General features: G+C 40.6%; 1 protein-coding gene across 9 annotated transcripts in view; it reads left to right on the top strand.

Moving 5' to 3' along the window:
* Nucleotides 1-22,936, top strand: part of ppfia2 (PTPRF interacting protein alpha 2) — a 540,387-nt gene that overhangs the window by 201,243 nt on the left and 316,208 nt on the right. For all 9 annotated transcript variants that reach the window (XR_006314523.1, XR_006314525.1, XR_006314524.1 and 6 more), the window contains 2 exons: nt 774-875; nt 5,168-5,332. Coding sequence is in view for 6 of the 9 variants with exons in the window: in XM_043709678.1 (XP_043565613.1) it covers nt 774-875; nt 5,168-5,332 (267 nt within the window). In the remaining 3 variants the exon portion in view is untranslated. The remainder of the gene's footprint in view (nt 1-773; nt 876-5,167; nt 5,333-22,936) is intronic.

The following is a 22,936-nucleotide window of genomic DNA, read 5'->3' as shown; positions in this document are numbered from 1 at the left end:
CTTTTTCTATGTATGGAGTCAGCTATTACGAGGGGGCATAGCTTTAAATTAGGGGGTGGTAGGTATAGGACAGATGTTAGGGGTAGATTCTTTACTCAGCGAGTCGTGAGTTCATGGAATGCCCTGCTAGTAGCAGTGGTGGACTCTCTCTCTTTATGGGCATTTAAACGGGCATTGGATAGGCATATGGAGGATAGTGGGCTAGTGTAGGTTAGGTGGGCTTGGATCAGCGCAACATCGAGGGCCAAAGGGCCTGTCCTGCGCTGTATTTTTTCTATGTTCTATATTCATATTTTATGTGATGTCAAGCTCAGTCTGCCTTTTACAAATCAGTACAAATTAGTCAGGTGATAAAATTGTGACAGGGTAAAATAAATGCTGAAAGGCTGTTTCCCTGGTGGAAGAGTTTCGAAGTTGGGACAAATTCTCTGGATAAGAACATGATCATTTCAGACTGAAATGTCTTCACTAAAAGGGCTGTGAGACTTTGAAATTCTCTTCCCCAGAAAGTTGTTATGTTCAAGGATGATGTCAGAAGATTTTTGTACTATGTTTAGATTTGGGAATTGGATTGAAGATCAACTATGAGCCTTTTAAATAGCTCAAGGTGTGGTATAGCGTGTCCCTGCTCCTGGTTCTCATTGTCTTGCTGTTCATGTGGAAGTATCATACAATTTAAGTCATATCTCCTGTAATTCATTCAAACATTCAACCTCTGAATAAATTTGCATTGAACTAAGCTATGTGTTATATTTTAATGTATTTCTTAACAGGAATTTGCTGCACTTACAAAGGAATTAAACACTTGTAGAGAACAACTGCTGGAAAAAGAAGAGGAAATTTCTGAACTTAAAGCTGAGAGGAACAATACACGAGTAAGTTGTCAAAATGTGTGGCCTAGAAATTGCTGTTGCTGCATATTTAGGGGAATCAGATAGTCAACAGTTTCAGGAAAATTTATTCACAGATTTTTAATTGATGGCAAAAATTTCCTATAGTATGCCAGTGTATCGACCAATAAAAAGGGAGTTCATTAAATTCACTGTGAACTTCAGTTAAGATCCAAGGAAAACCCACTTTGTTGTACTATAAAATGTTGCAGAACTGGCTGATAGTGAGAGAGAAAGAGCAGTGTTTTTCTGAGCAAAAGTTCAAGAACAGGAGATATGAAATTTCAGACCTTGAGGGCGACCTCTTCAGCTCTCTCCTGCTTAGACTGAGGCATCAAACATGATAACATAGTTGAAAGCAGCAACACAATTAAGTCTTGGATATGACTGAATCGTGTGCATGGACATTTCAGTGTGTAACTCACCAGGTTCCAGTTACATCCATTATAAATTTGAAGGTGAACCTCACTTAAATTTGGCTGGTAAGCAGGATGTACCAAAATGCTATAATTTTGTTTTCCATAGCTATTGTTGGACATAAGTTCCTACCTCTGTAAAAGTGCTTTGACTGTCTACTCTACATAAATGCTTGTAGATTGAGCTTTCAAAAAATAAAAAAAACCTTAATAAGCTACAAAGGATGATCTAAATAAACAGAAGGGTCAGTCAACTGAAAATATTTTACAACCATTCCTATTACAACCTCTTCCAAACACTTTTGATGTTTCTCTGTGACTTTGGTTTCATTATGGAGCCTGGTTAAGTATTACACTGTTTATGCACAGCCCATAGGTACTTGATAGTATTAGATAACATTGTCCTACATATGTTGTAGACCCGTGAACCTTATGATGTCCATTTGGGATAGTCCTTTTTCATTAAGTGTCCATTATTACCTTAATACTAACACATTAATATGCATATATTATATTACCAACATTGCTGTTTCTATCACTTACTTGCCACATAAACCAACATCTGGTCCTAAGAGTCAGCTTGGATGTTCCATGCACCTTTAATGAATTATCCAAACATGGCAGCTGCTTTCCCAATGCATATATCAAGTTCTGCATAACGAGACAGACCATTTGTCACCGTGCATCCTTGGTAGGAGAATTTATAACCACTTCCTACACCATGTTTTTTTTTGGAGTGATCAAGGGCAGAGATGTGATGCCTTAGCCCATAACACTGTTTCCTTTTTACTTACAGTAAGAAGAACAGTTACAAACATGGAAAAGAAAATCTCTAAGTTTTTGTTCTTGAATTTCCACATCAATCATTAATCTATCATCATAAACATAGAGGACCAAATGGAGTCTTCTTTTGTCCTCAGTCTGGACAGATGTAGTGCTTGACAGCTAACCTAACATTTAGGTATACTCCTTCCATGTCTGCAGGAAAAGCTAAGGTCAGGAACATGAAAAAGAAAATACACAGTGGGGGGTAGAACAGAGCCTTATTCCATTCCATTCTTTTCCTGAAATTGCCAGAAGTGATACCATAAAACTGTACAATACCATGAATGTTCTCATTAAAATTTTGAATAAGATTAAGCAGCAGTGATAGATAGCACATCCAATTTTGTCCAAAATCTTGGACAGTTTTTGCCTAGTGATGGCATTTAATGTTTCAGTAAGACCTGGGAAATCAAGGAATAGAGGTCTCTGCTCTTTCCTACACTTCTCTTGTGGCTGGTATGTGGAGACAAGCATGTTCACGATTTCAAGTAGAGGTGCTTTTGCTGGCTTAGGTATGTCCACTGGATGGAAGATGGATGCATTGCTAAGAATTATCTGTCGAGCAAGATAACTGGATCCAGAAGATCAGTAGGACACTGACATTTCACTTCAATAATGCATGCAATAATGATACAAAGCCTCTGAACATCAATGTTCATATCTAGGGAGCTTCTAGCCAATGATACACCTAAATGCTGGCATTGTCCATGATTTGCTGTGTGCTACCATTACAATACAATGACCTGACAACAGGTGCCAATTATCAAAAGCCATGAGCCAGATGCCACCTAATAGCCACCACTTGTGACAGAGCACCCTTTCTTGGATTGGTATCTCTAGCTATCAGCAAATGAGCGCCATATGTATCTATGCCAACTCCAGTGGATTTGCAATATATCTGTTGTCTTATTCAAATGGAAGCATACCGCGATGACATTGATTTGTCACTAGTGTTAGGTTTTATGCTGAAAGCCATTTATATATTTTAAAAATCTAAATGTGTTTTGATTATCTTTGCCATCTGCAATATACATATTAATAGCAAAAATGTATGTAGTTATTGATTAATAGATTGATTTAGACTTATGCTGAACATTTCTAGAGCACACTGACGGAACCCTTGAGGGATCTGCAACACCTTCCCCCCACCCTCCCATCCTGGTATCTACATTTTTCCCATTGTCTACTAACTCTTTCATAGAAAGAACTCTAAGAGATTTGTAAGTTAAAATCTACAACTTATTATACCACTTTGATTTATTTCTTATATGAACTTACGAAGAATGGCAGTTAGGAGAGTCCATGTTTGTTCAATTTGCCCCACAAAACTGGAATGCTTTGCGTAGAAGTTAGACTCCATATTCTATGGAAATGTCCTGGGAGAGGATTAGCTTAGATTCCCTACAGTGTGGAAACAGGCACTTTGGCCCAACAAGTCCATACCAAACCTCCAAAGAGTAACCCACCCAGACCCATTTCCCTTTGACAAATGCACCTAACACTGTAGGCAATTTAGAATGGCCAATTTACCTGACCTGCATATCTTTGGACTGTGGGAGGAAACCGGATCATCTAGATGAAATCCACGCAGACACGGGGAGAATGTGCAAACTCCACACAGACAGTCGCCCAAAGCTGGAATCGAACCTGGGTCCCTGGCGCTGTGAGACAGCAGTGCTAACCACTGAGCCACTGTGGCACCCCTGAAATGAAACACATATGAGAAAAACAACTTGGGGGAAAGGAATCAAGGAAATGTTTCTTTGAACATGATCATATTGAATTGGTGAAGCAGGCTCAGTGGTCCAAATAGGCTACTGTTGCTCCCTTGTTTTAATCTTATCACCTTCAGCTAATTGAACCTAGTTCTGAGAATCACTCTGGCCCTGATGATGTCATACTACAATCCCATGTTTGTCCTGAAACCTCGCTGTTCTCTCTTTCAGGATATTGTACTGACCACAAGGTGTCAAGTCGGAGGTCTGTAGCTTCCAAGATTATCCTTTCATATATTTTCTAAATTTGCACAATTCATACTTCTTGCCAGGCTCTTGGAACAACTTGCATTAATTGATTCATCTGAAAAAATATGTCTGAAATGTGATCTAAGCTGCTGCATAGCAGTGTTGCTTGTACATTTTATTTTGCATTTAATTTATTAAAAATTATGCCTATTTCTTCTACTTCTGCAGAGGCATATACCTTCATGATGCCTATGCTTTTTCAGTGTGCCATTTGCATGTAAGCTTTGTGCACTTTCCATGACCCAGTCTTTTTGGATGATTGTGCCTTCTTCATTACCCATTCATTTCTGATCTCTCTGACATATAACTTTGGCTGTGGAAATCCTCAGGTGCCAGCTTGCCTACTAGGACTCCAATATGGCAGTCAAGAATTGTGCACACATTTTCAGTTGGTGATAGAACTTTCATACTTATGAAGAAACCATAAGATCAGACCTGAAAAAATCATCATCAGTCTGGACTCCATATTCCCCTGGTCTTCCCACTTCAGCTCCCTATCCAGACCCATTATTACTCTTGTAAGGAAAGGAAGTATTGACATCTCAGAGCCTTCCTCACTTTCTTTAAGACTCTGACAATGTCCAACTGATGTCACGATATAGAACCACCATTATTTACTTTGATTATGTGAAGGAATTTGATTAAGCTCTATATTTGATGGAATTAATGATATTTTACCTGGATTGAGAACTAGTTTGGCAGTAGGTAGGCAAAGATGAAGATCAGTGAAAAAGCTTAGTCTGGAGGGCAATATTTCAGTTAAGTCTGTTTTCGTCCTTCACTAATCAGATTATTGAAAAGTGAATCGGAAGAGAGAAATGTTATTAATTTTTATAAGAATACAAAATTAGATGAATAGGTGAGAGATAAATTATATTCAACAAGTAGTTAAGGTGAACAAGTCAAAGAACAATTATATCCTGATTTAGATGTATTTATAATGATAATCAAAATCAATTATGGTTATTAAATTTTTAAAAAGTATGTATAATTTTTATATCATTTCTTTCAGCTGTTATTGGAACATTTGGAATGCCTTGTGTCAAGACATGAACGATCACTGAGAATGACAGTGGTGAAACGGCAAGCTCAGTCCCCTTCAGGGGTTTCCAGTGAAGTTGAGGTTTTGAAAGCATTAAAGTCACTTTTTGAGCACCATAAGGCTTTAGATGAGAAGGTAAGGAAATAAGTTAAAAGAAGCCATGATTTCATGAGCAATATTTCCCAGTAGGGATGCAGTGGAAATGTACTTGAAGGATTATGAAATCAATATTTTGTATTTATTTATTAGTTTAAAATTACAAATCTATTAGGTACGATGTATTTAATTCTACTGATACCTGTTGTTTGTAAAATGTGTATTTGATTTCTGATTATTTGCTGAAGTCCAGATTGTTAAAAGCAAATGAAATCAAGAAGTACAAATGTTTCACTGTAAAGATTGAAGGATATTTTGTCCTACTAAGTTGTTGTTTATTTGAGTACAGTTAGCAATTGTACCTGTATCAAAACCAGAAGTCCAAGATAGCAAACACGCTCTGGATTTATAAAATTGCTCTGCATGCTATATCCAGCTGAAATGCTCGGTTTGTGTTCTAGCTGTAGTTGTAATGTGTACAAATATATGCTATGTACACTATTTTCCTCCCTTCAAATTATTGTGCATAAGCTACTGTTGCCAATTTGATACCTTATTTTATCATTCTTATTTTATCATTCTTATTATGATTTGCACATGCTGTCTAAGGCAAAATAGCTAAAATATCCCGAGGATGTTCCCAGCACTTGGCACATGGTGTGTTGGGTATATGTCCAGATCTGGAGGTAGTTGAACTATCACCGGCAGTTCATAAAGACATTTTGTTTGTTGCTTGAATCTGTACCGATGAAAGTAGTTAGGAGGTGCGAGGTGCAGTGGAGTTCACTGATGAGTCATTGTGCAACTGCAGCAGTAAATTCTGCAGTATGAATAACACCTTTGGAGGAGCAGTGCACCCAGTAAAAAAGAGATTTTCTTGAAGAGTTAATTTCATAAATTATAGAGTTTAGCCTATCGAGAAATGAAGTGTGAGCTCTGCACAGAATGTATTGAATGATGTTAGCTATCGCATTGATATATTTATTTGGAAAGTCTTATGAAAAGCATCTTGGAAAGGCATTTCAAGAAATCATAGAATGATTATTTTGCATTTCCATATCCCTTTCAAACTTACGAATTTGTTAAACAGAAAGTATTTAATTTCTATTATCTATTGTTTGTAAAATGCATATTTATTGTTTAATATGTGATATTTACTGAAGTTGAGTATAATCCCAGATTGTTAAAAACAAAATGGACTGAAGAAGTAAAATCTTTCATTGTTAGAATGGAATATTGCTGTGTTATGTTGAATTGCTATTTAATTAATTACTGTTTAATCTTCATTTCTCATGAAGATATCAAGCCTCCATGCTCTATAATATAAGGCTCCTGCAAGTGATTCAAAAGCCTATGCCTTTTTTATGTGCCTTGTAGTGTTTGCAATATCATAGAACAAGCTTAAATTAACTTTTGTGCATCTGAATGTGCCTTAAAAGGAGAGAGAAAAAGTAACTCATATCTTAGGAGGAGCAAATTACTGCAGATGCGGAATCTGTACTGAAAACAACAAATGCTGGAGATCACTGCGGGGCATACAGCGTCCGTGGAGAGAGAGCAAGCTATTGTTTTGTTTCTAGATAACTCTTAATCAGAGCTAAAATGAAGTGTGGAGGGGCTAGTATTTATGCTATAGTTGGTGGGGGAGGATTGTGGCAGTGATAGGGTGTAGAATGCTGATGGGGAAAGAGGCAGCATGGTAGCTCAGTGTTTAACATTGCTGCCTTACAGTGCCAGGGACGTGGGTTCAATTCCAACCTCAGGTGACTGTCTGTGTGGAGATTGGATGTTCTCCCTGTGTCTGTGTGGATTTCTGCTGGGTGCTTCAGTTTCCTCCCACAGTCCAGAGATGTCCAAATTAGGTGGATTGTACGTTTTAAATTACCCATAGTGTTCCGGGATGTGTAGGTTAGGTGCATTAGCCATGAGAAATGCATGGTTACAGTGATAGGGTTCGAAGTGGGTCTGGGTGGGATGCTCTTCGGAGGATTGGTGTTGAGCTGAATGGCCTGTTTCCACACTGTGGGGATTCTATAAAAAAGTTGATAGTTCAGATTAAGTGATTCGAGTGTGAGAACAGCAGAACAATGGCATGTCTAACTGCGAGACCTAAAAGAGAAGACAGTCCCACTGGGGTGGGGAGAGGGGAGAAAGGACATGGTGACAAAGAATGTAACAAGTAAGGATAAAAGAAAGGGAAAAAATGGAAGTTGCTTCACAATTTGAAGGAGTTGAACTCAGTATTAAGCCCAGAAGGCTGGAAAGTGCCAAGACTGAGGATGAGGATGTTGTTCTTCCAGTTTGCACAGTGATTCAGTGGAGGACCACAGCATGCTGTGGACAGACAAGTGGGCATGTGAGAAGGATGTTGTATTGAAATTTCTCAGTTAATGTTGGTGGGTGGTGCTCAAAGTGTTAAGATCATAGGTACACAGAAATAGAACTCTCTTAAGTCTTTTTTCTGTTCATTGAGATCGTAGTTGTCCTGTATCCCAACTCTCGCCATATGTCATAGTCTATATCTTCTCATTCCTTTCAAAAATCTGTCAACCACAGATTCAAAATTATTAAACCTAAAGAGAAGCACTTGCACTTTGCGGTTTACTCCTTCGCTATCCACCTTCAAATCTCTTATGAACTTATTCCCTGACCCCACCTCATATATTCATTATAGGCAAAATCTTATCGGGGCCAAAGTGATATGGCCTTTAGCAAGATTTTAAGGCAGAATCACATGAGAAATCCACAATGCCTATCTCAAAGTCGGAAACAACTCACTCCATCTTTTATAAATTTTTCAAGTGATGTGATGAATTTCTCGCTAGGTAGCAGTGCGTTGCCAATTAAGGAGTATTATAGCTTGTTAATTGCCGTAGTGATGCCACAATTCACCTCATAAATACTGAGCTTCTTATCTTACCAAATGTGCCAACCAAGCGAGACATTGTGAATTCTTGACACGGAAGTCAGAACAAGTACCTAACAACTTCAGCTCACCACTGTTGTTCACCATCATAAACATATCAAGATATGATCCATGGTCACTGGCCGCATGCAACAATTGTCCATGATCCCTCAAGAACATTATGACACCTATCCAAACCACTTGCAGGCTGCTTAGGAAGCACATAATTACTTTGTATGCATGAACTGGCACACAGCTCACAGATTGGACTAGGCCATGTTTAAGAACTTCTCGCTTACTCTCTTAGCACTCAGCCATCTGCATGATTACAGCACCTCTGCCTTTTCTTGTCATGCATTACTGGGGCAATTAGCATACTTACACAACTAGGCAGCTTCCCTTGTTAGTCAGAAATCTTCAGTCAACAGGGTTTACAGCTTGCTGTAGACCACCATGCTCTGTAAATCTCATATCTGCACAGTGTGCAGCAAGCAGCAGCCATGTCTTAAATGTTTAGGGGAGTAGCGCTCTCTCTGAAGACCATGATGCATCTGTCAGTCAGTGTTTGCTGGCATCGTAAGTTAAGGGCAAATCCTGATATTAGTTGGCCATGGTCAGACATCTGATTAGGATGAAAGTGAGGACTGCAGATGCTGGCGATTAGAATCGAGAGTGTGGTGCTGGAAAAGCACAGCAGGTCAGGCAGCATCTGAGGAGCAGGAAAATCAATGTTTTGGGCAAAAGGTTTTTGCCTGAAACATCGATTTTCCTGCTCCTCGGATGCTGCCTGACCTGTTGTGCTTTTCCAGCACACACTCTCGAATCTGATCTTAGTCAGGGAATTTATGCCACTGCAGGCCAGGGAATGGGTCATGGTCCCATTGTTGGTGGGGTAGGGTTAATGCAGTCAGGGAGAAGTACAACCATCAGACAGAGGTCTGGCACTTCTCCACTGGGGCTGTCTGATTAGGTCAATCAAGGGGGTGAGCCATAGTAAGTCGATCGGGTCCATCCATAGAAACTATGAAGAAAGGAGATGGCAATGGGATAAGTGTGGCCACTACACTGGGGAAAGAGACTCTGGACTTTATTTTTTTCAGTATTGGAGGCTACAAAGGGTTGGGAAAGGGAAGGTGATAGTTGTGAAGGAGGATATTGGCATTTGTAGGTTAGGAAACTGTAAAGCATGGATGGGAAAGAGGGTCATGCGGAAGGGATAATTTGTTCACAGTCAAGAACACTCTGGGTGCAAAAGGCAGAGAGAAGGGTCCATGACCACATGTGACATAGTCACCTAAAATGCCATGGACTTGGGGATGAGGTGGACAAATGAAGGCTTGCATTGGGTGCAGCTCTGGGGAGATGTAAAGATTTATGAGATTCATGAAATGGGCTCCCAGGTTGGGATCTGGATATTTAGAGTCTCACCAACATGTAGAGGCAGAAGCTGGATGCCACTGGCTGAAGAGTGTTTGAAGAACATTCATTGTCCTAGAATTTCAATGTTCACAGTGGAAAGGAAAATGGCTGCTTCCAAAGTGGGCATGGTAAGTGTCCGGACCTGAGAGAGAAGGGTCTGCAGGACCCACCAATATGAATCACTTTAAGGGAAACAACATTACACATATGTCCATGCACTTTTTAGGGCAAAGCTCTTCACAACCTCAAATCCTTAGCCATCCAAACGTATTAGCACACCGCATGCTGCACATCTCCGTGTCCCAGACATAATTGATAGCCTCATTCACAACAGCACCTTTGGATACAAGAGGCTAAGGAAATAAAAGACATGTCTTAGGCCAAGAGACAGTGCTGTCAGTAGAACCCATTACCCTGTATATGTCTGGTTCATCTTGCTTCCATTTGCCGCTCTCGACACATATTGATCGGGTACATCCTGTATAGAAATAAAACAGAGTAACATGATAGCATTCAGGGCTATATAGAGGCTTAAACAAACAGATGTAGTGCCAGAACAATCAAATTTATACAACATTAAGACTTCATACATTGTGCAATTTCAGGCATGCCACCAAAGTGTCTTCAGTACTTTTTCTTCCCTTCCTACTACATCTCATGTAGTCCTTGGTTCCAAAACTGGGGTGGAGGAAGCCTGCTGATGTTAGTGTCCATTAGCCTTAGCCATATGATCAGGTAGCCATGGGGCCATTTGTGCCTGGACAGCTGGACATGCAGAGTTGAAAAGTGTAGCGCTGGAAAAGCACAGCCGGTCAGGCAGCATCCAAGGAGCAGGAGAGTCGATGTTTTGGGCATAAGCCCTTCATCTCCTAGCAGCTAGACATGCAGATGCTTTTCTTGCCAAAGGAATTTCCCAGGGTCGGAGCAAGGCAGGCAGTGTGGAGGTGAAAGACCCAGCCACCTTCAAAGTCTCCTGAGATGACACCGCTGAGGTGCTGCATGTGGTTTTTCCTTTGTCTTCTGAAACCACCTGGTCTTTTTGTATGGAAGGGGTGCCTTCAGTCCTGAGAACTGATACTGGGGCCAATAAGGTGCGGGCGTGTATTCCTCTCCAGGAGATCCTCAGGATGTGGGGCCTAGCTCACAGCCACCAACCTGTCCATAAAGGCAGCCAGACGATCCCATACATAGCTGCATGGCTGAGGAATGATGGCCATTGCGTCCCACATACCTGTCTATGCTGATTTTAATACCTGTGCATGTGAATGGAGTCCCTGATTGTCTACAACACTGGTTCCTTTCTTGCCTGAGGCTGATTAAGTGCTTAGTGTCTGGCAATCTTCCGAGTGCCAGCAGATTTGGGAAATTCTTCCTTGTCCAGCTGTGAAGTTGTTGCAGCAAGATACTCGTCAGCATGTGCTCTCAGACTTTCCAAGATGAATGGCAGTATTTTAAAATCTCTACAGTGTGGAAGCAGGCCATTCAGCTCATTAAGACCACACCAACCCTCCAAAGAACACCCTACCTAGACCCACCCCATTACCCTATTCCTGTAACCCTGCATTTCCCATCGCTAATCCACACTAGCCTGCACATCCCTGGATGCTATAGGCAATTTAGCATGGCCAATCCACTAACCTACACATCTTTGGACTGTGGAGGGAAACCAGAGCACCTGGAAGAAACCCATACAGAAATGGCAAGAACGTGCAACCTCTGCACAGACAGTTGCCCGAGGCTGGAATGGAACCTGGGTCTGGCGCTGTGAGGTAGCAGTGCTAATCACTGAGCCACCGTGCTGCCTGCTGAGCTACTATGCCACTTGTTGAGCCACTGTGCTGCCCATGTCTAAGCTGGTGAGGTATGCAAGAGGCAGTCTTTTGCTGATTCTTTCTCTGAGACCTCCATACTCTGGACCTTAAAGGTCAAGGAGGTGACTTCTGGCAGAGCAGCTATTTCATCACAGAAGTTCCCATCATCCTGCTAGTACCTGCAAGACAAAAGAGAAACAAAGCATCACAGCCAGTTGTTAGCAGTGATGTGAAAAAAAATGACACTGACAGTGGGGTTACTGTAAGAGTTGCAGTAGAATGAAGAATGGTACTTAATTGGTGAGACACAGATGTCTCTGAATTCCTGCAGGAGTGGTCTCAGTTGTCTTCTGTGAAGACGGAGTTTCTCCATGTCGACACTGAGGATTCTTGTGCCAAGTGCCTCTCAACCTCTGTGGGCCCTTTCTGCTTGTTGTATGCTGTCTTCTTCTGTAATGAGAGAAATGAGCTGAAAGTGGGTAGCACAGTTGTTACTGCTGGTGCATAAGGGAAAAGTGATGAGATGTTCAGAGTAGGCAGCACAGACACAACAGAGTTATTAATGTGAGGTGGTGTGAAATGAGAGCAAGTGAGGGAAGATGTTGCATATGGTGATGGGACTGCCAGAACTAGAGCCTTGATAGGAGCTGTGTACATAAGCAGAGATAGAATGGTGCAAAGTAGCAGTAAGAAGAGTGTGACGCTAATGCTGACAGAGTTGGCACTGCTGGCTGTTCCTCCAGACTGAGGACCCACACTGACCCAGGTGGAAACCTCATGCCAGGCTGTCGTTGTCTGGTGTGTGGTCTCCTCTTCTGGTCCTCTGAAAGGAGGATACCCAATCCATTGCAGCAAATTGTCCACCAGGAGTTCCAGGTCCTTATCAGAGAATCATGGCACCATCTTCCCTTTCTCCAACATGTTCAAAATCTGTCCATCAATGAATAAGGAAGCTTCAGAATGCTAGTGCTCAACCAGGTGCACAGTATCCTTTGAAATATTGTCAGGGCACTAGGGATGCAAGTCTTTCAGTGAAAATCCAGTGAGTAGTGAGTTTTTCTGGGAACAGCGCATGATAAAATGAGGATGAAATTGGACGTGACAAATACTATGGGGCGGGTTTGGTAAGATACAGGAGAAAAATCTCAGGAGGCATTGCAAAGAGAAGTCCTCCAAAATGATTGATTCAACTCAACTTTGCCAAAGGAAAGTAAGATTCAACCCTATAATTCTTTCTGTCTTTCATTATAAATATGTCTCAATCTTCCTGTCACTCTGTTGTTAATTAGTTTGGCTCAATAACAAAGTTCTGAAAATAATGAAGATGTTGAGAATTTATCCGGCTGATTTGCACAAGTGCTGGAGACATTTGGGAGGATGTTGAAAAATATGTTGACTGTATTCACAAAATGGTTCCTTGAATCTGTTCTGATTTTGGGATGCTTCTGTGTTCGCAAGTCAGAGGGTCCCAAATACAAGGAGTCTGCAGGCCCAGTTGGAACTCTGCCACAGTACTTCATCGAGTTGCATATTTGTAAATATGTTTGTGATTTGCATGTAATTTGTGTCTTATAATTTTATTAATGCTATATGTAGTGGACTTGCCATACAGTTTTATATTGGAAACAGCTTATTTGCTGTGGTTGGATAAATTATAATAAAAACTAAGAAAATAAACAATAACAAAAAATAAAAAGGCAAACCAAAATCTTAATTAGTGAGTACAAGTTCAGTAAAATCAAATAGCTTTTTGTCAAATTTTTGATTTTATTCTATTTTGATGCTATTTTATTACTTTAATATAAATTTAAATTTCTCAGGTTTTCACTTTGCCACAATTTGGTAAATCTGGTCAATGAATGACATGACATTTAAAATATTTTTGATTTAGTGAATTAATATGAATAAATGGGCATGAAGGTGTAAAAATTAGTAATCATTATATTCATTTTACAGATATATAGGTTATATATTATATCAGAGCTGAAAAATGTGTTGCTGAAGAAGGGCTTATGCCCGAAACGTCGATTCTCCTGCTCCTTGGATGCTGCCTGACCTGCTGTGCTTTTCCAGCAACACATTTTTCAGCTCTGATCTCCAGCATCTGAAGTCCTCACTTTCTCCTATATATTATATCAGTTTAGCATTGGGACCACCTGCAGCTAATCTACATAGCTTTGGTCTCATTACAAAAGTCAGCAAATGATTTACTTAAGTATTTCATGTAGGTACCTAAAAGAGATTTGAGATATGGAAATTCAGGCTTAATACCTGTTTAAAGATTCCATCAAGAAAATTGCTGTCAATGAGCAGCTCTGATGAAGATCATGATTTATCAACAGCTGCCAATGAAAGTTAGGTTAAAGAAAAGTTGGAGATAGTTCTTTAAAAACCATTCCTTTGGAACAGGAAAAGCAGGAATGCACTACTGAGATCACAGGAGCTGCGTGTGTGTCCCAATCTGCAGGTAGACTGCTCCAGTACCTTCTCGTGGAACTTATGTGAGGTCTATTGTGGGTAACCAGCAGAACATTGACCTCTTAATTTAGATAAATTACCTCTGGAGGTGCATCTAGGATTGGCAGCTCATTCCAAGTATGTTTGTTTAGCTGAAGGGCTGCTTTCTTTGATCCTGTGACTTCACAGTTTGGATGTACACCAGTCATGACAAATCATTAGTGCCGACATTTCAAATATACATTCTGAAATGAAGTCTCACCTACTGAGAACATGCTTCAGAAATTTGCATTCTGTTTTGTGAGATTTTCTGTTCATTATTTGCAGATAGTCCATGATGGCAAAAATGTTAGCACTTGAGGAGTGGTTGGAAACCATCAGATAAATCCCCAGGACCTGATCAGGTGTACCCTTGAACTCTGTGGGAAGCTAGGGAAGTGATTGCTGGGCCTCTCGCTGTGAGAGATTTGTATCATCAATAGTCACAGGTGAGGTACTGGAAAACTGGAGGTTAGCTAACGTGGTGCCACTGTTTAAGAAGTGTGGTAAGGATAAGTCAGGAAATCATAGACCAGTGAGCCTGATGTCAGTGATGGGCAAGCTGTTGGAGGCAATCTGAGGGACAGAATGTACACATATTTGGAAAGACAAGAACTGATTAGGGATAGTCAACATGACTTTGTACGAGGGAAATCATGTCTCACAAACTTGATTGAGTATTTTGAAGAAGTAACAAAGAGGATTGATGAGGACAGAGCGGTAGACGTAATGTATATGGACTTCAGTAAAGCATGCAACAAGGTTCCCCATGGGAGAGTGGTTAACAAGGTTAAATCTCATGGAATACAGGGAAAACTAGCCATTTGGATACAGAACTGGCTCAAAGGTAGAAGACAGAGGGTGGTGATGAAGGGTTGTTTTTCAGACTGGAGGCCTGTGACCATTGGAGTGCCACAAGGATTGGTGCTGGCTCCGATATTTTTCATCATTTATATAAATTATTTGGATGTAAGCATAAGAGGTATAGTTAGTAAGTTTGCACATTACACCAAAATTAGAGGTGTAGTGGCCAGCGAAGAAGGTGACCTTGGATTACAACGGGATTTTGATCAGATAGGCCAATGCGCTGGGAAGTGGCAAATGGAGTTTAATTTAGATAAATGTGAGGTGGTGCATTTTGGGAAAGCAAATCAGAGCAGGACTTCTACATTTACTGGTAAGGTCCTAGGGAGTGTTGCTGAACAAAGAGACCTTGGGGTGCAGGTTCATAACTCCTTGAAAATCGCGTCGCAGGTAGATCGGATAGTGAAGAAGATGTTTGGTGTGCTTTCCTTTATTGGGCAGAATACTGAGTACAGGAGGTAGGAGGTCATGTTGCGGCTGTACAGGACATTGGTTCGGCCACTTTTGGAATATTGCATGCAATTCTGTTCTCCTTCCTGTCGGAAGGATGTTGTGAAACTCGAAAGGGTTCAGAAAAGATTTACAAGGATGTTGCCAGGGTTGGAGGATTTAAGCTATAGGGAGAGGTTGAATAGGCTGGGCCTGTTTTCCCTGGAGTGTCGGAGGCAGAGTTGTAACTTTATAGAGGTTTAGCAATCACAAAGGGCATGGATAGGGTAAATAGACAAAGTATTTTTCCTGGGGTGGGGTAGTCCAGAACTAAAGGACATAGCTTTAGGGTGAGAGGGGAAAGATATAAAAGAGGCCTAAGGGGCAACCTTTTCCCGTGGAGGGTGGTGCGTGTGTGGAATGGCCAGAGAAAGTGGTGGAGACTAGTACAGTTGCAACATTTAAAGGGCATCTGGATGGGCATATGAGTCGGAAGGATTTGGAGGGATATGGACTGGATGCTGCCAGGTGGGACTAGATCGGCTTTGGATATCTGGTCGGCATGGACGAGTTGGACCGAAGGGTCTATTTCCGTGCTGTACATCTCTATGACTCTATGACTCTCATAAATAGCAAGTATTGTATATATAATCCATTTTGGGATGTCATAAACTTCACATTTGATTTCTGAATTTGTTTGCACAACACTACTTTACAAGTTGCTCATTAGTTGTGAAGCGATTTGGGACATTCTAGGATTGTGATAAGGTGCATTAAAATATCATTTTTTCCTCTCTGTGGCAAGGAGTTAATCCAGACAAATGTGAGGTGATGCATTTTGGCAAGTCTAATTCTAGAGAAAATTATACAGTGAACGGAAGATCCTTGGGATAAGTTGATGAAGAGAGAGATCTGGGAGTGCAGGTTCATTGTACCCTGAACGTTGTTGCATAGGTGGATAGAGTGGTCAAGAAGGCATATGGTATGCATGCCTTCATTGGACGGGGTATTGAGTATAAGAGCTGGCAGGTCATGTTAAAATTGTACAAGACATTGGTTCGGCTGCATTTAGAATACTGTGTACATTTCTGGTCGCCACATTAACAAAAGGATGTGGATGCTTTGGAGAGGGTGCAGAGAAGGTTTACGAGGGTGTTGCCTGGTATGGAAGATGCTAGTTATGAAGAGAAATTGATTAGGTTAGGTTTGTTTTCATTAGAAAAAGGAGATTGGGGGGGGGGGACCTGATTGAGGTTTTCAAAATCATGAAGGGTATAGACAGGGTAGATAGTGATAAGCTTTTTCCCAGGGTGAAGGATCCAATAACTAGATGTCACGCTTTCGAGGTGAGAGGTGAAAAGTTTAAGGGGGATACACGCGGCAAGTACTTTATGCAGAGGGTGTTGGGTGTCTGGAACGCGTTGCCAACAGAGGTGATAGAGGCAGGCACGGTAGATTCATTTAAGATGCATCTGGACAGATCCATGAGTAGGTGGGGAGCAGAGGGATACAGATGCTTAGAAATTGGGCGACAGGTTCAGACAGTAGATTTGGATCGGCTCAGGCTTGGAGGGCCGAAGGGGCTGTTCCTGGGCTGTAAGTTTTCTTTGTTCTTTGGTGCTATAGTCCTTCAATATTAACAGTGAAATATGGTATCAGAATGAATGTTGCTCTCAGAATTGTGCATCACTTTTATTTTAACTGATGTGAAATAAAACAATAATGTGAAAGAACTTGAAAGTATACTGAGTGCACTTTGTGTTTCTCCCTTAGTTGGATTAGCATTTTGTATTGGGCTATGAGAGAATTAGAATGATGTGTTTGATGTGCAATGGACATCCTCTGTTTACTTACTTGTAAAATTAAGGTCTCACAAAGCCTCTGATTCATTGTTTTATAGTACAATAAACTGTTTCTTCATCAAAACCATTATGCACATATCATATATAGGATTCAGTGTACTGTAATGTCGCTTCTGGAACCAGGAAGGAGTTTTAACGCACAACAAGGGAGTAGGTGTAAGTGCACACAAGCTGTTCATCAAGGATAAAAATATGATCGTAGTATGAACCTGGCATAAACCTTTACCCTCATGGGATAGAAAGGTCAGTATTTAAATTGTAAAACAGGCAAATGTCTAAGGATATACCCCTGCATTCTGACATAACTACTGTGAATAGGTTTTCTGGGTTGTCATATTCACCAAGTCTCATAGGTCAAGAGCACAGTGGGGATTAACAGGCTATGAAATTACAATTTGAAAAACCTTTAAGGACTGAAACAGGACAGCTGCTTCTCCACCAAAGTGAAAAGTTTTCACTCACGGGTGTTCTTCTGAGAGAGTGGTTTCACTGTTTAATTTTAATTTTTAAGTCAATAGAAGGTATTTCTGCAAGGTATTTACTTTGAACTGTAATTCCCAGCTGCTGGCTTTCACAGCACAATGGTTTCAGTTTATGCAGCTCTATCTTGTACCTCTGGTGAGAAGCATGAGGAGCGTCATCATGCAATATATGACTAGCAACACTAACATAACCAATAGGAACAATAGCTTTTTTAGCAACCTGTTGTTCCAATGCATGGAAAGGGATGAACACAAAGATCTGACTCACAGAGGCAACATCCCCAGTATAGGAAATGCCAACTGATAATCAGATTTTTGAATATCACTGAGCAAAATTGCCTCAGGAGACTCAACTCTCTCAAAAGATGTGCCCTCCAAAGATGTGCAGGTCAGGTGAATTGGCCATGCTAAATTGCCCGTAGTGTTAGGTAAGGGGTAAATGTAGGGGTATGGGTGGGTTGCGCTTCAGCGGGGCGTTGTGGACTTGTTGGGCCGAAGGGCCTGTTTCCACACTGTAAGTAATCTAATCTAAAAGGATATCTCCCATTCTTGGAACAAAGCCTGATCCCTTCTGGACCAGGAAAACATGCATTGCCTGTGGTAGTCAAGATAATCACAGTCCTAAATGTTATTACCTCGGCCTACTTCTAGAGATCAGCTGAAGACATCTGCAGGATGTCACAACTTGTGATGCTAAGTATTACTTCAAGGTTACTGATGCCATGTTTGTCACTTTACAACTGATGAAGCCAGTCAGCACAAGAACACCCTTGGATTTTCTGCAAAATGTTTGCATTCTCACAGATCCATGCAATCATAGTGTACACCTATGAGGTAACCACAGTATAATGATATGTGGTTAGAAATATAGTTTGATTGAGAAATATATATATAAATATCAAATCACTTAAAAATTCATCCAGGAATTAACCATTAAAAACACCATTGCAGCTAGCAGGTACAGTTAGAAAGGCCCACTTTGAAAGTAGGATACACCAAAAAGGGGACATGGAAATGACACGCATAGACTATTAATTCAGTTAATAGATTGTACCTTTGCTTTGCCTGTGTATTAATTTATTACCTTAATTAATTGTTGTCCATGTTGAATCTACAATGAAGGCCTGGAAAAAGACATGACAACATCACACCTGGGCATGAAAACACAATACTAATTTTAGAAGGAATACAGGAGCCTTTCGACTGGTAAGATATGAGAAAGGCCCTCATTAAACGAAAGCTGCCGGGAACCAGAGTAAGATAACAAATAAACATAGAAGAGTGAAATGTTTTTATTGATAAATCTTTAATTCAGGATTCTTTCAAAATTGAAACAATAAGAGAGAGCTGAAATGTGTATCCATAAAAGAGTTCAAAATGTCACAAACAAATTCACTCGATAAAAGATCAAATGTTCATAAAGGAATCATCGCTGAATAATTAAAGAATAATGTAAAATATTGCAGTAACACATGAAAATGGGAGGACCTTTACACAGAGGGTTAACATCGACATTTACAATGCAGGAGGAATTTGAATAATATAATAATAAGACCCTTTCACTGAAATTTCAGACTACTGGGAGAAGATATCTTACTTGTTTGGGACTTTAAGGTAACACATTACTTTAATTGTTGATGGAAATTCAGTGGTAACTGTTCAAGTGGGGATGTAAGAAGTTGAATCAAGAAAGAGAAATGGATGAAGCAGCAACTTGGGCTGTTCTGAGGAGTTCTGTGCAGAAATAGGCTGGTGAAGACAGAATAAGAGGTTGACGTTTAGATATAGCATGCTTCTCACCTTTTATGCCCGCATGAGGCCATGGCATTCAACAACATGAAGATTGGGACAGATTATGTACATGGAAATTGGTGGAAGGGTCAAAAATCAGAGGACATCAACCTATGGTATTGATCGAGCCATGACAATATCCTCATCAGTGAGTGGTTAGAAATTGGACTATCTGAGATTGTAACAAACTTATACTCAGTGGTTTCCAGTATGGATTGTGATCATGCTCCTCCACTTCATTTGTTCAGACAATGCAGATGTACAATGCTACAATCATGGCTAGATTTAAAGGCAAAATCAATTTGGTCAAAGTTTCTTGTCTAAGTAAAAACTGAAATAGAAAATCAGAAAACGTAATGATTCACAAGTTCATGATTAACATTAAAAATGACCTAACTACCAACAGTAACAATAACTTGCTTTTATGTGACACACTTAACAAACACCCTAAGGTGAGCAATACAATAAAAGTATGTTGAAAACTTAACCACAGAAGATATTATGTTGAATGACCAAATCTATGTTCAAAAATGTAGATTTTAAAATGTATCTTAAAGGGGAAGAGAAGTCAAGTGTTTTAGCAAGCAACTTGCAGAGCTTAAGGGGCTCAGAAGCATCATACTTCTGGGTTCTCTGAACAAATGGAGTGGGTATGCAAGATCATGACCTATACTGGAAAACAATGATTTTAAGTGCATTACAATCTCAGAAAGTGCATTCCAGATACAAACCACTCACCATATATGTTTACCCTAATATTGAAATCATGGTTATCAATGACAAAATCATTGTAAATAAATCTAATTTATAGTTTTCTATTTGTTTTAAAAGAATTTCAGTGTTGCCAAAGGCCACTCAATTGCTGTCAACAGAAATTAATAAACAGAAATCTACAACTGAATTCTAATTCCTAGCAGCAACAATATAAGTTAATTTGCTCAAAATGGTTGCTGTCATAATGTGGTTTTGGCATTCAAGATGTACTGTTCCATAAGTCTGTGCTTAAACATGTTTGCTTCACTCCCCAATACATTAATAGCTTATTTAATAGACTTTGAGGGTCAAATATTGAGCCATTGGGGATGAAATGCATGGACTCTGCCTTGTTCTTGGACCCATGATGCTAATAACACTTATTTGGTAAAGTTTCTGATTAATTGTAACTGTTATGGACCAGGCCAGACCCCTTAAAACATTTCAAGAAGGTAGCCCAGACCCTAACTTTGCTAATTGTTTTAAGCAGGTGTAAATTGGATATTCCAGGAGAAATGCAGCTGGTCAAACCACTTAATTTTAAACAAAACAGGATCTACTTACAAGATTACTGAATGAAACACCATCAAGACAGAATAAAATACAAAATAACTTAATTTATCCGAAAACCCAACAGATTATCCCAACTTAATGATGCTGTTCCAAATACTTGCAACAATCCCTATAAACACTCCTTGGCACAAAATGTAAAAATACACACAGGGTCTTACAGGAGAGAAATCAGATAGAGAGTACCAGCATGGACCAGCTTCTTTGGGTCCAGCATCTTTTCCCACACTTTAAAATCCAAACCAAACCAGAGAAAAGCCGAGCTGGGAGAACTGGCCACTGCCCCTTCATTGTACAAATATTTTTTTAACTTGAAAGCCTTCTGACTGAAGCCTTGTTAACTATTACCAAATTGGCCCCAAAACCTTTCAACTCCAGACTTTTCAGAGTCTGTCATTTGCGACCTCTCTGGAAAAAAAATCCAAGGACAGCATAACTTTGATAAAGGAGCAACATTATCACACCTCACCCCTTAAAAAATGAACCATCAATATCCAAAGATGGCTTCATTTTAAAACCCCTTAAACTACCCACATCACTTGCATCGATAGCCACCTTGAATGGCTTTACAAAATCAAGTGTGGCGAATACTGGGGCAATGGTTAACACAGCTTTCAGGCTGTCAAATGTTTTCTGACAGTTCGCTGTCTACTGAAACCTCTTGCCTTTCTTTAGCAATTCAATGAGTAGAGCAGCCACACTGCTAAAATTTGGGACAAAGTTTCGATAAAATCCACTCGATCCCAGGAACCATAGTACTTCTCTTTTTGTCATGGTATGGGAAACTCTCCAATTACTTTTGTTTTTGAATCCCATGGGGCCATTTGTCTGTGTCTAGTAACATGGCTCAGAAAGGTGACTTGGGCTTTGGCAAATTGATTTTTAGCCAGATTTATCACCAAACCTGTGGTAAATGTAACTTGCATGTGTAACTAAAAATCACCAGGTCATCGATATATACGACACAGTTGGGTAGTCCAGCAATGACCTTATTGATTCGACTGTGAAATGTGGCTGGCATATTTTCTGTGCCACATGGCATGACTTTAAACTGATACAGTCCATTCGATGTTACAAAAGCCGAAATTGCCTTTGCTCTTTCCAACAAAGGTATCCTCTGAGCAACCAGTGTCCTCTGAGCAAGTCCAACTTAGATATGTAGACCATTGGGATAAAGTGAGGACTGCAGATGCTGGAGATCAGAGCTGAAAATGTGTTGCTGGAAAAGCGCAGCAGGTCAAGCAGCATCCAAGGTGCAGGACAATCGACGTTTTGGGCATGAGCCTGAAGAAGGGCTCATGCCCGAAACGTCGATTCCCCTGCTCTTTGGATGCTGCCTGACCTGCTGCGCTTTTCCAGACCATTGGGATACCTTCTGGGAAAGGTGGGACCTGTACATGAAGGACGTGTTGCACCTGAACTGGAGGGGCACAAATGTCCTGGGTGGGAGATTTGCTTGTGTCATTCGGGAGGGTTTAAACTAGATTGGCAGGGGTGTGGGAATCAGAACCACATATCTGAGAGGGGGACAGTTGCAGATGGGGCAGTGACAGGATGTAGTGAAACTATCAGGAAGGTTTCTCATGTGATGAAACAAAGGGATTGGTTAAACTGTGTCTGCTTCAATGCAAGGAGTTCAGAAATAAGAGTGACGATCTTACAGCATGGATCAGTATCTGGGGATACGATGTTGTGACCATAACAGGAATGTGGGTTTCACAGGGGCAGGAATGGTTGCTTGATGTTCCAGGGTTTAGAACATTTAAAAAGCACAGGGAGGGTGGAAAACGAGGAGCGGGGGCAGCATTACTAATCAGAGAGTGCATCACAGCTACAGAAATGAGGAAGGTCTGTCTGCTGAGTCAGTATGGGTGGAAGTCAGGAACGAGGTAAAAACAATGACTGCAGATGCTGGAAACCAGGTTCTGGAATAGAATTGTGCTGGAAAAGCACAGTAGTTCAAGTTGCATCCAAGTAGCAGGAAAATCGACGTTTCGGGCAAAAGACCTTCATCAGGAATACAGGCAGAGTGCCTGAAGAGTGGAGAGATAAATGAGAGGAGGGTGGGGATGGGGAGAAAGTAGCATAGAGTACAATAGATGAGTGGGGGTGGGGATGAAGGTGATAGGTCAAGGAGGACTGTGGGGGAAGGTAGCAAAGAGTACAATGGGTGAATGGGGTTGGAATGAAGGTGATAGGTCAGAGAGGAGGGTGGAGTGGTTAGGTGGAAAGGAAGAAAGGCAGGTAGGACAAGTCATGGG

This window comes from Chiloscyllium plagiosum, chromosome 19 (genome assembly GCF_004010195.1).
Source record: "Chiloscyllium plagiosum isolate BGI_BamShark_2017 chromosome 19, ASM401019v2, whole genome shotgun sequence".
Taxonomy (NCBI): Eukaryota; Metazoa; Chordata; class Chondrichthyes; order Orectolobiformes; family Hemiscylliidae; genus Chiloscyllium; species Chiloscyllium plagiosum.
The sequence above is the reverse complement of the archived record's forward strand: the minus strand, read 5'-3'. Positions and strand labels throughout refer to the sequence as shown.